This window comes from Oppia nitens, unplaced genomic scaffold (genome assembly GCF_028296485.1).
Source record: "Oppia nitens isolate AA-2021 unplaced genomic scaffold, nextdenovo-longstitch-racon4-pilon3 scaffold45_pilon_pilon_pilon, whole genome shotgun sequence".
Lineage (NCBI taxonomy): Eukaryota > Metazoa > Arthropoda > Arachnida > Sarcoptiformes > Oppiidae > Oppia > Oppia nitens.
Genome location: NW_026533227.1, coordinates 70,001 through 87,500, shown reverse-complemented (window position 1 = coordinate 87,500; position 17,500 = coordinate 70,001). Strand labels below are relative to the sequence as shown.

The window sequence follows — 17,500 nt, the reverse complement described above, 5'->3', positions numbered from 1 at the left end:
AAAAAATATAATTTTAATAACTTACTTGGTTTGCTGTATTAAACTGTGATGTAATCCAAAAAACTATTATAAAATATTTTATTAATTTATTATACATATTTGTTTTTTTAAATTTTATTTAAAAATAAAATAATAACTATTTTAATATTTTTTATAATAATTTTAAAAACAAAACTTATTTTATAAAAAATAAAAATTAGTTAAATCTATATTTAACTTTAATTTTATAATAAAACTATTTATTAAATACAAATTAATATAATGCACAAATAGCAAAAAATTTGTTTAATTAAAACAAAATAACTGACTAACTATTTATAATAAATATAAATTTGATAAGTAAATTATTTTTTTTGTAATCAGTATATTAATTATATGATTATGTAATTTTTAAATTAAAGTCATTATAGTTAAAATAAATGATAAAAATAAACTGTAAATTTTATAAACCGTCTAAACTCAAAAACCACAAATAAAATTTTGTTTTTCGTGTTTATCGTTGTTGATAGTCAAATATTAGATTATTATTATTATAATTATGTAATTATTATAAATAAATTATATCTCTAAATGAAAATGTTTATTAGTTATTATTATTATTTTTTTAACTGAAAGATTAAATTAGCTTTAATATTGACTACCGATGTTGTTGTTGTTATTTTTCGCTTTGAAATCCGTGATTACACATAAAGTACATCTGAGGTGTCAGTCGTCACATAGACAGACAGACAGAGAGACAGACAGGAAGACAGACAGTCAGTAACAGTGAAAGTCAGTTATTTATTTAATTTAATTAATATATTAAAAATTATTTTTGAATTTAAAATCATATAAACCGACAGACAAACCGACATACAAACCGACAAACAATATCCAGGATTTGTATCCCCCGTTTTTACAATGATTGCATGCACGGGGTTTTGAGAACCCTTAAACAATGTTTCTCTCTAGTGTTGTTGGATATACTGTGTATAGCACTCATAACCGCCGAGAGTGCAGTAGTTAGAGGAGTACCCCTATTAACGATAGGACAGCATTATATATGTGGACAGTTCTGAGTACACATATTATCTGTTTCCTCGCGTTAAAAATCCCAACAAACTTAGRTGGCCCAAACGGGTATCGATCTCGGGTTGTCGTACTCGATAGCCGACAACTTAGCCTTTCGGCCACCGAGGCCCCATAGAGAGAGAGAGACAGAGAGAGAGACAGAGAGAGAGACAGAGACAGAGACAAAGAGAGACAGACAGACCGACAGACAGACAGACAGTTATTTAATTAATTTATTTAATATATTATAAATTATTTTTGAATTTAAAATAAGACAAATCGACAGACAAATCGACATATAGGCCGTCAGACAGACCGACAGACAGACCAGACCGACAAACAGACCGACAGACAGACCGACAGACAGTTATTTAATTAATTTAATTAATATATTATAAATTATTTTTGAATTTAAAATTATATAAACCGACAAACAGGCCGTCAGACAGACAAATAGACTGTAAGACTAACAGTCAGTTATTAATTTAATTGATAAAATATAAATTATTTTTGTATTTAAAATTATACAAATCGACAGACAAATCGACAGATAGGCCGTCAGACAGACCGGCAGACAGACAGACAGACAGACAGAGACAGACAGACACAGACCGACAAACAGACAGACAGACCGGCAGATAGTTATTTAATTAATTTAATTAATATATTATAAATTATTTTTGAATTTAAAATAAGACAAATCGACAGACAGGCCGTCAGACAGACAAATAGACTGTTGACTAACAGTCAGTTATTAATTTAATTGATAAAATATAAATTACTTTTGAATTTAAAATTATACAAATCGACAGACAAATCGACAGACAGGCCTTCAAACAGACAGACAGACAGACCGACAAACAGACCGACAGACAGACCGACAGACAAACCGACAGACAGACCGACAGACAGACCGACAGACAGACAGACAGACAGACAGACAGACAGACAGACAGACAGACAGACAGTTATTTAATTAATTTAATTAATATAATATAAATTATTTTTGAATTTAAAATAAGACAAATAGACAGACAGGCCGTCAGACAGACAGACCGACAGACCGACAGACCGACAGACCGACAGACCGACAGACCGACAGACCGACAGACAGACCGACAGACAGACCGAGAGACAGACCGACAGACAGACAGACCGACAGACAGCCGTCAGACAGACCGACAGACAGACCGACAGACAGATCGACAGACAGTTATTTAATTAATTTAATTAATTTATTATAAATTTTTTTTGAATTTAAAATCAGACAAATCGATAGACAGGCTGTCAGACAGACAGGCCTTCAGACAGACAGACCGACAGACAGACCGACAGACAGATCGACAGACAGACCGACAGACAGTTATTTAATTAATTTAATTAATATATTATAAATTTTTTTTGAATTTAAAATCAGACAAATCGACAGACAGGCCGTCAGACAGAGAGACCGTCAGTTATTTAATTAATTTAATTAATATATTATAAATTATTTTTGAATTTAAAATAAGACAAATCGACAGACAGGCCGTCAGACAGACAAATAGACTGTTGACTAACAGTCAGTTATTAATTTAATTGATAAAATATAAATTATTTTTGAATTTAAAATTATACAAATCGACAAACAAATCGACAAACAAATCGACAGACAAATCGACAGACAGGCCTTCAAACAGACAGACAGACACAGACCGACAGACAGACCGACAGACAAACCGACAGACAGACCGACAGACAGACCGACAGACAGACAGACAGACAGACAGACAGACAGACAGACAGACAGACCGACAGACAGTTATTTAATTAATATATTATAAATTATTTTTGAATTTAAAATAAGACAAATCGACAGACAGGCCGTCAGACAGACCGACAGACAGACCGACAGACCGACAGACAGACACAGACCGACAAACAGACAGACCGACAGACAGTTATTTAATTAATTTAATTAATATATTATAAATTATTTTTGAATTTAAAATAAGACAGACAGACCGACAGACAGACCGACAGACAGACCGACAGACAGACCGACAGACAGACCGACAGACAGACCGACAGACAGACCGACACAGACCGACAGACAGACCGACAGACAGGCCGTCAGACAGACAAATAGACTGTAAGACTAACAGTCAGTTATTAATTTAATTGATATAATATAAATTATTTTTGAATTTAAAATAAGACAAATCGACAGACAGGCCTTCAAACAGACAGACAGACACAGACCGACAAACAGACCGACAGACAGACAGACCGACAGACAGACCGACAGACAGTTATTTAATTAATTTATTTAATATATTATAAATTATTTTTGAATTTAAAATAAGACAAATCGACAGACAGGCCGTCAGACAGACAAATAGACTGTTGACTAACAGTCAGTTATTAATTTAATTGATAAAATATAAATTATTTTTGAAGTTAAAATTATACAAATCGACAGACAAATCGACAGACAAATCGACAGACAAATCGACAGACAAATCGACAGACAAATCGACAGACAGGCCTTCAAACAGACAGACAGACACAGACCGACAAACAGACCGACAGACAGACCGACAGACAGACMGACAGACAGACCGACAGACAGACCGACAGACAGTTATTTAGACCGACAAACAGACCGACAGACAGACCGACAGACAGACAGACAGACAGACAGACGACAGACAGTTATTTAATTAATCTAATTAATATAATATAAATTATTTTTGAATTTAAAATAAGACAAATCGACAGACAGGCCGTCAGACAGACAGACCGACAGACAGACCGACAGACAGACCGACAGATAGACAGACCGACAGACAGACCGACAGACAGACCGACAGACAGACCGACAGACAGACCGACAGACAGACCGACAGAAAGTTATTTAATTAATTTAATTAATATATTATAAATTTTTTTTGAATTTAAAATCAGACAAATCGATAGACAGGCCGTCAGACAGACAAATAGACTGTAAGACTAACAGTCAGTTATTAATTTAATTGTTATAATATAAATTATTTTTGAATTTAAAATTATACAAATCGACAGACAAATCGACAGATAGGCCGTCAGACAGACCGACAGACAGACAGACAGACAGACAGACAGACAGACCGACAGACAGACCGACAGACAGACCGACAAACAGACAGACAGACAGACAGACAGACAGACAGACAGTTATTTAATTAATTTAATTAATATATTATAAATTATTTATGAATTTAAAATAAGACAAATCGACAGACAGGCCGTCAGACAGACAAATAGACTGTAAGACTAACAGTCAGTTATTAATTTAATTGATAAAATATAAATTATTTTTAAATTTAAAATTATACAAATCGACAAACAAATCGACAGACAGGCCTTCAAACAGACAGACAGACACAGACCGACAAACAGACCGACAGACAGACCGACAGACAAACCGACAGACAGACCGACAGACAGACCGACAGACAGACAGACAGACAGACAGACAGACAGACAGACCGACAGACAGACCGACAGACAGACCGACAGACCGACAGACCGACAGACCGACAGGCCGACAGACCGACAGACAGCCGTCATACAGACAAATAGACTTTAAGACTAACAGTCACTTATTAATTTAATTGATATAATATAAATTATTTTTGAATTTAAAATTATACAAATCGAAAGACAGTCCGACAGACAGACCGACAGACAGACCGACAGAACAACAGACCGACAGACAGACCGACAGACAGTTATTTAATTAATTTAATTAATATATTATAAATTATTTTTGAATTTAAAATAAGACAGACAGACAGACCGACAGACAGACCGACAGACAGACCGACAGACAGACCGACAGACAGGCCGTCAGACAGACAGACCGACAGACAGACAGACAGACAGACMGACAGACAGACAGACCGACCGACAGACAGACCGACAGACAGACCGACAGACAGACCGACAGACAGACCGACAGACAGACCGACAGACAGACCGACAGACAGACCGACAGACAGACCGACAGACAGACCGACAGACAGACCGACAGACAGACCGACAGACAGTTATTTAATTATACAAATCGACAGACAGGCCGTCAGACAGACAAATAGACTATAAGACTGAAGGCTAGCTATAAATTTAATTTAATTTTTATAATATAAATTTTTTTTTGAATTTAAAATCAGACAAATAGACCGACAGACCGACAGACCGACAGACCGACAGACCGACAGACCGACAGACCGACAGACAGCCGTCATACAGACAAATAGACTTTAAGACTAACAGTCACTTATTAATTTAATTGATATAATATAAATTATTTTTGAATTTAAAATTATACAAATCGAAAGACAGTCCGACAGACAGACCGACAGACAGACCGACAGAACAACAGACCGACAGACAGACCGACAGACAGTTATTTAATTAATTTAATTAATATATTATAAATTATTTTTGAATTTAAAATAAGACAGACAGACAGACCGACAGACAGACCGACAGACAGACCGACAGACAGACCGACAGACAGACCAGACAGACAGACCGACAGACAGACCGACCGACAGACAGACCGACAGACAGACCGACAGACAGACCGACAGACAGACAGACGACAGACAGACCGACAGACAGACCGACAGACAGACACAGACAGACAGACAGACAGACAGACAGACCGACAGACAGACAGACAGACCGACACAGACCGACAGACAGACGACAGACAGACCGACAGACAGACCGACAGACAGACCGACAGACAGACCGACAGACAGACAGACAGACAGACCGACAGACAGACCGACAGACAGACCGACAGACAGACCGACAGACAGTTATTTAATTAATTTAATTTTTATAATATAAATTTTTTTTTGAATTTAAAATCAGACAAATAGACAGACAGACCGACAGACCGACAGACCGACAGACCGACAGACCGACAGACCGACAGACCGACAGACCGACAGACCGACAGACCGACAGACCGACAGATAGACCGACAGACAGACCGACAGACAGACAGACCGACAGACAGCCATCATACAGACAAATAGACTTTAAGACTAACAGTCACTTATTAATTTAATTGATATAATATAAATTATTTTTGAATTTAAAATTATACAAATCGAAAGATAGTCCGACAGACAGTCCGACAGACAGACCGACAGACAGACCGACAGACCAACAGACCAACAGACCGACAGACAGACCGACAGACAGTTATTTAATTAATTTAATTAATATATTATAAATTATTTTTGAATTTAAAATAAGACAGACAGACCGACAGACAGACCGACAGACAGACAGACCGACAGACAGACCGACAGACAGACACAGACAGACAGACAGACCGACAGACAGACCGACAGACAGACCGACAGACAGACCGACAGACAGACCGACAGACAGACCGACAGACAGACCGACAGACAGACCGACAGACAGACCGACAGACAGACCGACAGACAGACCGACAGACAGACCGACAGACAGACCGACAGACAGACCGACAGACAGACACAGACAGACAGACCGACAGACAGACCGACAGACAGTTATTTAATTAATTTAATTTTTATAATATAAATTTTTTTTTGAATTTAAAATCAGACAAATAGACAGACAGACCAACAGCCCGACAGACCGACAGACCGACAGACCGACAGACCGACAGACCGACAGACCGACAGACCGACAGACCGACAGACAGACCGACAGACAGTTATTTAATTAATTTAATTAATATATTATAAATTATTTTTGAATTTAAATTAAGACAGACAGACCGACAGACAGACCGACAGACAGACAGACCGACAGACAGACCAACAGACAGACCGACAGACAGACCGACAGACAGACCGACAGACCGACAGACCGACAGATAGACTAAAGACTGAGAGCCAGTTATTTATTTTTGAATTTAAAATCAGATAAATCGGGAACCAGACTGACCAACAGACAGACAGACAGATATTATGGTTTACATTAATTATAATTTTATCAATGGATATAATAAAAAATATAATTATATTAATAATATCTTTATTAAATATTTTTATTTACTTTATAAATTTTTATTATTATCATAATTTGATAATTTATATATAAATTTATATATGTTTAGAAATTATTAAAATTTTATTTGATATGAATAATATATTTATTAAAAATTGTGCTAAGTGTGCAAATTTATTCAAATAAATAATATGTTAATCTAAGTTCAAATTAATAGCAATTTAATAATGTAATACAAATGATAATTATGTATAAACATTACACTAAATAAAATTTTTTAATTTTATATAAAAAATATAATATAAAAAATATAAAATTTTAATTTATTGTTTTCTCAATACAAAATAAATAATACATTATGTGGAAAAATTTATTTTTTAATTATATAATAATTTTTGAAATTTTAGTACAATTTATTATTTCTAAACAAGTAAGTGTTTTTATATAATATTAAATTATTATAGTATTTACTATATGTTTAACCAATAATTACTGATTTATTGTATTATTCAAATATACTTATCAATGCTTTGGTTATAAAATGAACGAGTAATTATTTTTTAAACACACAATTTATTAATTTTTTATAGTATTTTAAAATTTTAAACTTAATTTATAATATTTATTATTTTTTTATTTATATATTGATTATTACTTAATGTCATTAATTTTATTTTTAAGTTTGTAAATTTAGAAAATTATATATATATATATATTAATTTTTAGTTAAAACATGTTTTATTATCATTATTATTAAAATAAAGGAAACATCAGTTGACACAATAATTGTGTCATCACTAAGTCGTGCAGCAAATATTGGCGAATACTATGACGCCCGAAACGACCAATTTTTGAAAATTAATTTATTTAAAAGATCGATACCGTCCGATGCCATCACAACTACCGATACGCCCGTCACTAGTCTTGAGTTAAGTTATTCGGATACTTTTAAAGAAAAATTTAACAAAATGGATATTAGTGCATCATTAAAAATCAGCATGGTATTTGGTTTGTTCAATATTGGGTTATCCGGATCAGCAAAGTTTTTATCGGAAATAAAAACAAGCTATCGGTTCGAATAAATATTACAATTAATAATAATTTGAATTTTTAAAAAAATATTTGAAATAATTCTGAAAACTTAAATTAAAAAAAATTAAAATGTGTCTCGGCTAAATTTAATAACATTTAAAAAATTATTTTTCAAAATATTAATGTTAGTAAATGGCATTATCTGAAATGACGCTTATGGTAGCCAATAGCCGTATTAGTAATAAATTTTAGTACAAAAGGCAATATATATTTTTATAAATTATATGTTTTGAACTTAATGCCCTCATTAATACAATTGCAGTCTGTCTAAAATATCAATGGCAGCGATTTGACTGGTTTGGTGATTTGGCTTTGATATTCTAGGCAGTCATAGGTGGCCATTAATGCATGAGGTTTATAGCCGATAATTAAATACTAGACGGTCGTTGGCTGCAAATAATATTATTTTAATAAATATTTCTTATTCATAATTAGGTTACTAAAAATTTAAAAATATACTGCCATAAGCAGCATTTCAGTTAATGCTTTAGTATATATATATCCCAATTTAAAAAACTATATTCAGTATAATTATTAGTAATTAAATTATTTATATTATTATAATTTCTAAAATTAAATTAAATAATAATAAGCTATATTCTTGTTCAATATTTGGAAAGTAAAGTTCTATAAATTATATTTTATGTATAGTATTGTATAATTAATTTAATATTACAATATTTTCAGGAACGGATTCTCAGTGAAATTTATTAAAAATTTTACATGTCTAGAGTACATAATATGTTAATTTAATAATTCGAATCCAATGAATATATACCAAAAATATTATTTGTAACAAAAATTAAGTTTTATTTGATTATTACAAAAATATTTAAATTGTTTCCAATAGAAAAATTTAAATACACTTAAAACTTTAATTTTATAAAAAATTTTGTTTATTAGGCGTTGTTCACATATTACGTTCGCACTTTTTAAGAAATCTAGACCCCCTCCCTCCCCTATGTTCGCAATTGTTCGCAAGTAGTCATTTAAAAAAATTACGTTCGCTTGTCCCTAACCGCTACCTCCCCCCACCACAATAAATAAAATATCTAATTGCGAACGTTCTTAATGTCTCTACCCCTCCCCTCCCTCTTGTTCGCAAAAGTTCGCTTTGGCTAACCCCCCCCCTCCCCTCAAGTACGAACGTAATATGTGAACCACGCCTTAGACAAAAATCTATAATATATATTATTATATATTATTAATATACTGTAAATTTGTAACAAATTAATTTTTTTTTGAACATTTTATTAACAAATTTATAAATATTCTACAGATGTGCAAAAGTTTCTCTTATACAAAAAATGAAAACAAAAGAGGATTCAATTAATATTAATGACGAGTCATTGAAACCATTCATTGACTTACAACTCTTGAACAAAATCGATGCAACACATGTTGTTGTCGGCAATGTATTTGGTGGTAATGTCATCGTTTCGGTTGAAAATAAAAATGAAGAAAACGAAGATATTTTTTTAGTAGAAGGAAGTCTTTCCGCTACAATTAAACATCATTTTATTGATATTTCTGGTCGTACTAGTGGTTCAGTTGAGATTAATAACATAACTAAATTAAATACTTATGATTTTAAAATTGTTGGCGATATAACCCCAGATGTTATGCCAATAACAGTAGCTGATGCACTAAATTATACTATAAATGTACCAAAAATATTAAAAGCTAGTAATACGGGATCGGGAAAAATAATTGAATATCATTTAATGCCAATTAATGTTATGAGAGAAATATATTCAATTGATATAAAACAAAATGCATTAATTCATACAATTGAAGATTATTTAGTCAATCAATGTGTTGACTATTTTGATAATATACTTGAGATTGAGATTAAATTAAATGATATTAAAAAAAATATGCTTAAAAATGAATCATTTATTAGTGATAGTGTTTTTGATGAATTAGATAGTTTGCTAACAAATTTTAATAATTATAAACTAAATCAAACAAATTATTTGAAAATTTTATTAATAAAAATCAGATCTGGAAATGAAAGTACCGATAAGTTAGCAAATGTTTTGTTAAATTCAAACAATACTTTATACTCTAAACATAAAATGAATATTAAAATTAAATATTATAATGACTTAGTTAGTCAATTAGTCACAGTCAATGAAGCTAAACAACTTAATAATAACTGTGTGTTTAATAAACATTTTAGGTTATTAAACAAACTTTATAACGATTTTGATATTAAAATTTATGTTTTGTTTTATAAATGGCATTACATTGACTCCAAATGTCAATATGAGAATAGAAAAGCAATTTATGCATTCAAACAATTAATTAAAAAAAATACTTTTCAGCAAATAGACAATACAATGTACTGTACCTATAATTATGAAGTGATAGATAATCAAGATATAGAATTAGCTAATATAATGGATATTAAAAATTTTAAACCACAATTAAGTTTATTTCAAAATGGGGAATTAAAATCACAAAATTTATTACCAATTGACGATTATTTTAGTTTTATATTTGTTTGTGGCTCTAATCATTTAAATGAAATTTATTCAATTTGTAAAAAATATAATTATATTGAAAATGTTTGGTCGGACAGCAGTGCTCTTTACTATAGACGGTATGCTTATACTTTAACTCAATATAAAAACAAAATATATGCAATTGGAGGATATTCTCACAATTCATCAATTGTAAGTTTCATCTGATAATAATAATTTAATTATTATTTAAATATTAATTAAATGCAAGCTATTATAGTCAAAATGGTTTGTAATTATTTTATGATTAATTTAATATATAACATAAAATTTAATATTTAATAATATAATATGATATAAATTTAAAAATAAAAAAAATAATTAAATATTTTTTTTAATTATTAATTTTATTGTGTTTTTATTAATCAGAATATCGCTACAAATTTAGTTGAAATATATGATCCTGTTATGAATTTATGGAACAACATTTCCTTATTAAATATACCAAGAGGGTAAGTGTTACAAATTTATTTATTTTCTAAAATTTTCTAAACTTTTTTACAAAAATATTATATTTGTATTATTTTTTAAATATTTAGAAAGTCATCTGCAATCGTTCATAAAAATAAATTATATGTATGCGGAGGTTCTTCACTTGAAATAATTAATTCTTATAATAAGTCTTGTGAAGTTTACGATAGCAATAAAAATGAATGGATATATATTGCATCAATGATTACATATCAGGATAATATAAATTTGATTTCACTAATCGATAATATTTATGCATTGGGTAATAGAAAAATTATTGAACGATATGATCTAATTAAAAACCAGTGGACAGTAATTGGCAACATAACTATTGATATGTATTTATTTTTTTTATTTATTTGTTTAATTTAATTTTTTTTATATATCAATATATATATATATAATTTGTTAAAACATTAATAGAGATCCATCATGTGCTGTTGCATTTATGAATTTTATTTATTTCTGCGGTGATGGTTTTAATTTCAAGTGTGTGAAATATGATATAACTAATAATAGCTGGATTAATATCGGTAATTATATTTATATATATATATATATATATATATATATTAAAAAAGTATTAAAAATTAGTTTATATTAAAATATCATTATTACAATTAACTATTACTAACTATTATCAAACCAATTACTATTTATTTAAGTTTATTATATCATTTATATATTAGATTTTTATTTATTAAATTTATATATTTAATATTTTATTAATTAGCCAAAACAAATAAAAATCTAATTGACTGTAGTTTGATAGTCTATCATGGTAAATTATTAATATTTAGTAAAATTGCTGAAAAAGGTAAGTAATCTATTATTTAATTAAATTTTTTTAATACAATTTTAAAAATTACTTTAATTATATTATAATAAACTTTAATTATTTTTATTTTTGATTTTAAAGATCAATTAACATTTGAAATATACGATCATTTATCTGATAAATGGATAAATGAAACGGCAATACCTTTGCTTCAACAATATGCTGTAATTATATTTAATTTTTAAGATAGTTATTTAATTATTTATTTTTTTAATTGAAGGTTACTACGTTTACGTCAACATAAGGAATATTTTATTTTTTATTAAATTCAAATTATATATTTGATTTTTTTAATATAGATAATTTATCTTTTAATTACTATCATCTGTTTTAAAAAAATAATGTTTATACAATAAATATATTTGATTTTAAATTAATGTTTACTATTTTTTTTATCAAAATTAGCATTATATTGTTTGATATTACTATTGTTATAATATATTAATATTTGATTTTTTTTTTTAAAAATAAACGATATGATTTATTGATAAATATTAATTTATTAAAAAACATATTCTTATTTTATTTATATTTTTTTGTAATTAATTGAAAAAAATTATATAAATAATAATAATTTTAGTAATTATTATTTGATTTCATTAACTTTTGTAATTGACTACCGATGTTGTTGTTAATTTTTTTTATTTAATAATATTAGAAACAAAAAAAATAATTATTAATTTAAATAGTAATATTAGTAATCCATAGTACAGTATATATATATATATATATATATATATATATATATATATATATATATGTAAACTAATCTAATATAATCTAATATATAAAATCTAAAACTATTAATTAACTATTAGTATTGATAGTTAGTATCCCAAAGAAAGACTTTTAAATTAGTAATATTTGATAACTTATTTTTAATTAGAAATTATTTAATTAATTTTTTAAATTGTATTTTTTCTAATTTTATCGATAATCCAATTGATTTTTGTGGCAACTCTTATGAAATACATGCGCATCGGTTCGTAATCTTCACATAATATTCCCAATTGACTCCACCAATCAACAGCAACACCTATGAGGACAGCCCTACCCCTAACATACTGTATCAGTGGACCACCGGTATCACCCTAACAAATATAAAAACACATATATAAGTACATTAAATTATATATATATATATACATGTATTTATATTTTATTTAAAGTTAAATAGTATTACATAACAAATTAGGGAACCGTTAGACTGTTTCAGATATGTGACGGCATATATCAGGTTTGGATCATTGTTTTGGGTGTCCATAGGATTGATGCGAAGCCAACCAATTTGTAACTCAGATTTCAAACCATTTCCTTCAGTCCGACCAAAACCGGCGATTACGGCGTACTCGTAGTCAGTGTTGTTGTGATCGATAGTCGGCAAACAAATACCGTTTATCTGCCGATAATAGTAACCATTGTTTGCACTGAAATTCATCGGTATTTTCACATTAATCAGTGCTAAGTCATTGACAGCTGAATTGTTTTCGTGAACAATGACTTTATTAATACCATAATCAATGCCCGGATATCTAATATCTATAAGTCCCGCATATATTTTATATGAACAGTTGTTACAGACATGAATACATTGGGCAGCAGTCAGTATCCAGCGCTGGTTGAGTACAGTTCCCGTATATAGAGCACTGGATTTATATAAAAATAGATATATAATGTATTTATTATTAATATATTTATTTATTTGCAGACATACAGGTAGGATAGATTTTTTAAATTAAATGTATAAAGTTGTTATTCAGGGGGTATTTGGGGGTTAAGGGGTCTTACCCTACCACCGCTTTAGCAACCCCTATGTTTGTAACACTGTATATATTAAGATATATAAAAAAAGTCAAAATACCTCTGTTTGTTGTCTTTCCATTTCTCGATGTATACAATATATGGCAATTCATCCCTCTTTGCTTCCCTTCCGTACACTATAGAGGACAAGGAGGAGGAGGAGGAAGACGAAGAGGTCATAAAATCACGACTTGAATGAAATTTAAAGCACCGGTCGTCCATCAGATGCGACTCACGACCGATACCACAGTCAGTAGTATTAGTAATGTCCGGATAATCACCGATTTGTAGGCCAAACACAACAACATTGCAAACACCGATCATGACTTTCAAAGAGTTTAAAGTTTTAAAAAATAATTATTTGTTTGTTTTGTAATTTTATGATTAATTGATTTTTTAAAAAGAGTTTTACTTACACAACGCTATCAAACAAAACATTTTTATAATTTTAACAATAATTGCATTGATAATTGCTTAAAAACTTGAGTAAAATATATTTTTAAAAAAACATTAACATCTATTAATTAAATGTAATAATTTTTTTTTTAAAAACGTATTTAATTGCAAAATATTAAATATGATAAAAATTTTGGCTATGATTTTATTATTTTCTATTAAATAATATATTATTTTCTATAATGAATATAATATTTCACTAAGATTTTCGTATATTTTATTTCATATAATTTATATGATCTAATTTTATTTTAAAATTGTTTTAAAAGAATAATTTTTAAATATGATTTTCAAAAAAAAAAGATATAATATTATAAACACAATTAATATAATTTTTTTTCTTCATTATCTCAAATTTGAAAAAATAATATATAAATAAATACAATATATATATATATATATATATATATATATATATATATATATATATATATATATATATATATATATATCTTAGTAAATTAATTATTTTTTCTATTCAATTTACTAATATAACTAAAATAATTTTTTTATTACTATTTGAATACTTTTGAATATTTTTTAACTAGATATATAATTTGAATATTTTGATTTATTAACATAAAATAAACGAAAACTAAAAATATAATAAATTTTATTTTTTTTGATATTTTTTCAATAATCCAATCCAAAACTGCCGATACTTTGACAAATGCTGTCCAAACCCTATGTTTGGGACTACAAATGTTTTTGCCAGTGTTTGCCCAAATACTGACACCTATTATGACAGCCCTATCGTTGACATACTGTAGTAGTGGACCACCGGAATCGCCCTATTGTTTGAAAAAAATTACATATTTTGTAATCTATTAATATTGTTATTATTTTTGAATTATATATTTATTACATAACAAGTATGGGCTCCACCGGGATATGGATATTGATAGGCATTAATAATGTTTGGATCGGTTAGGTTTTGAGCTGATATCCTAACCAAACCAGTTTGAAGCCTATCTGTAGTCCAATACATATCATGGATACGACCGAAACCCACAATTAATGCCAACTCATATTCAGTGACCATATGATCGATAGGCGGCAAACAAATACTGTTTAACTGTCGATAGGCGTAACCATTATCTCCACCATTGAAAACCATTGGTGTCTTCACACGTATGAGCGCCACATCATAGGGATTACGAGGAGTTCTCTCGAACTTCGGGTGTAGAATGACTTCTTCGACTCCATAATCTGTTTCCCAGTTTTGACTTATCTATAGTTCCCGCGAATATCTTATAGTAGTCAATACCCGCGAGATTACTGTAACAATGGGCCGCCGATAGTATCCATTGCTGGTTGAGTATAGATCCCGTACACGCACTCCTTTATTAAATAGATAGACATATATTTATATATATATATATATATAAATTATGATTTAATTTTTTATATAAACACAAAAAAAACTATTTACGTTTGCCTATGAATTCCGCTCCAATTGATCCAAATCTCAATTTAGACAACATATGGATACTCTCCCGGCTGTACATCCCTGCCGTTGACAACAGCTTTGGACATCAAATCGCTAATCGTATGAAATCTAAAGCACCGATCGTTCATCAGATAAGACTGACGACCGATACCGCACTCATTGGTGTTCGTTATGTTCGGGTAATCACCGATTTCTAGGCCAACAACGACAACATCGGTAGTCAATATAAAAGCTAATGAAACCAAATAATTATAATTATTATAACTAATAAACATTTTTATTTAAAAATTTAATTTTCTATTTATAACTATTCATTGCATAAAATGTTAATAATAATAGTAAACTAAAATCATTACTAAAACTTAAATTTTCTATTAAAACAATTAAGTTTTAAATTACAATTAAAAAAAATATTATAAATAAAATAAATGTATTTTTTAACTTAAATTATTAAATTATATCATATTTTGTGTAAAAGCATCAAAAATATCATATTTTCACCAACTAATGCAAAGAGTTTCTGAATTCTATATGTCTGTCTGTCTGTCTGTCTGTCTGTCTGTCTGTCTGTCTGTCTGTCTGTCTGTCTGTCTAATTTTTTTTATATCTATAGTAACATAGAAAAATGACGTCCAAATTATTTTTTGGGTTTAGATATTACATTTAGATACATACTTCATATGACTAAAGTTGAATTTATTTTTGAAATATGAATTTAATTTTATATTTACTTTTTGATAATAAGTTTGTATGGAAATGCTTTCTAGCATTCTCAACTGATTTAAAATTGTTTTTTTTATTAATAATTTAGATAAAATTAGATAATATAAATTATATGAAATAAAATATTGTACAAAAATATTATATACATTGTAGATAAAAAAAAGTATTAATTGTTATTTGGAAAATAATAAAATAATAAAATTATTAATAAATCATAATTTCATAAAATGTAAATTAAATCTATTAAAATAATTTTACGCTAAATTTTTTTTTATCATATTTGTGTTTTTATATATTTAATATAATTATTAGAATTTAATAATAATAATAATAATAATAATAATTATATTTAAAATTTAGTTTAATAAAAATTATTTATTAAAAATTAATGTTATACAATTACCGTAATTATATGTTTTTTATATTTATTTATTTTTTTTTAAAATTATCATTATTCAATTTACATTTTGTATTAGTTAATTTTTTAAAGTAAAATAATAATCTTTAATAATAATAATAATAATAATAATAATTAAAGTTTTACAATAACTTTTCCCAAATTAGCGCCACTATGAAGATACTAATGATTTTTTTTTTGATAGTTGATTATTGAAATCATCAATTGGTTACAACAAAAAAAAACAATAATTAATAGATAATTAATGATAATATTGTTTATATAGAAAAAATAAATAATGAATTAAATCTTAAATACCTGAATACCATCAGCGATGGCCTCCAATCCATGGCCAACAACACTGCCGACACCAAAGTCTACTTTGATTGTCAAACGATTGTCCCGATAATAATCGGACAATTGTTTGCTATATATGGGATACTTGTCTTTGTAATCCATGACCAGAAAGCCGACAACAGTTCGGGCCCCGTAATGAAGCTAACGGTTTGTTTTGGACGGTTAGGTTAGTATATGATATATACAAAAACATATATATAAAAACTTTTTTTCTTACTATCTATACCTTAACAATAAAGTCGTCGATATTGATAGGGGCGTAGCCCACTGTCTTGTAGCCGGCAGTGGCGCCCACATTG

General features: G+C 28.7%; 3 protein-coding genes across 3 annotated transcripts in view; all 3 read right to left on the bottom strand.

Moving 5' to 3' along the window:
• Nucleotides 1-64, bottom strand: part of LOC128959328 (cytolytic toxin-alpha-like) — a 4,541-nt gene extending 4,477 nt beyond the window's left edge. Inside the window, exon 1 of the mRNA XM_054305269.1 lies at nucleotides 26-64. The gene's annotated coding sequence lies outside the window, so the exon portion shown is untranslated. The remainder of the gene's footprint in view (nucleotides 1-25) is intronic.
• Nucleotides 65-12,923: 12,859 nt separating this feature from the next.
• Nucleotides 12,924-13,610, bottom strand: LOC128959326 (transmembrane protease serine 11D-like). The gene is made up of 3 exons (XM_054305267.1): nucleotides 13,601-13,610; nucleotides 13,202-13,557; nucleotides 12,924-13,109 (listed from the first exon to the last, which is right to left on the bottom strand). The coding sequence occupies exons 1-3, from the start codon at nucleotides 13,608-13,610 to the stop codon at nucleotides 12,924-12,926; spliced, it is 552 nt and encodes a 183-aa protein (XP_054161242.1).
• Nucleotides 13,611-16,979: 3,369 nt separating this feature from the next.
• LOC128959325 (prostaglandin reductase-3-like) overlaps nucleotides 16,980-17,500 on the bottom strand; it is a 1,974-nt gene continuing 1,453 nt past the window's right edge. Inside the window, exons 5-7 of the mRNA XM_054305266.1 lie at nucleotides 17,428-17,500; nucleotides 17,163-17,342; nucleotides 16,980-17,027 (exon numbers count right to left, since the gene is read on the bottom strand). The exon at nucleotides 17,428-17,500 is cut by the window's right edge and continues 86 nt beyond it. Coding sequence (XP_054161241.1) covers nucleotides 16,980-17,027; nucleotides 17,163-17,342; nucleotides 17,428-17,500 — 301 coding nt within the window. The remainder of the gene's footprint in view (nucleotides 17,028-17,162; nucleotides 17,343-17,427) is intronic.

Coding starts and splice junctions, on each gene's coding strand:
- LOC128959326 (XM_054305267.1), bottom strand. Junction 13,110..13,201: donor ACGGTTCCCTAATTTGTTAT/GTAATACTATTT, acceptor TATATTTGTTAG/GGTGATACCGGTGGTCCACT.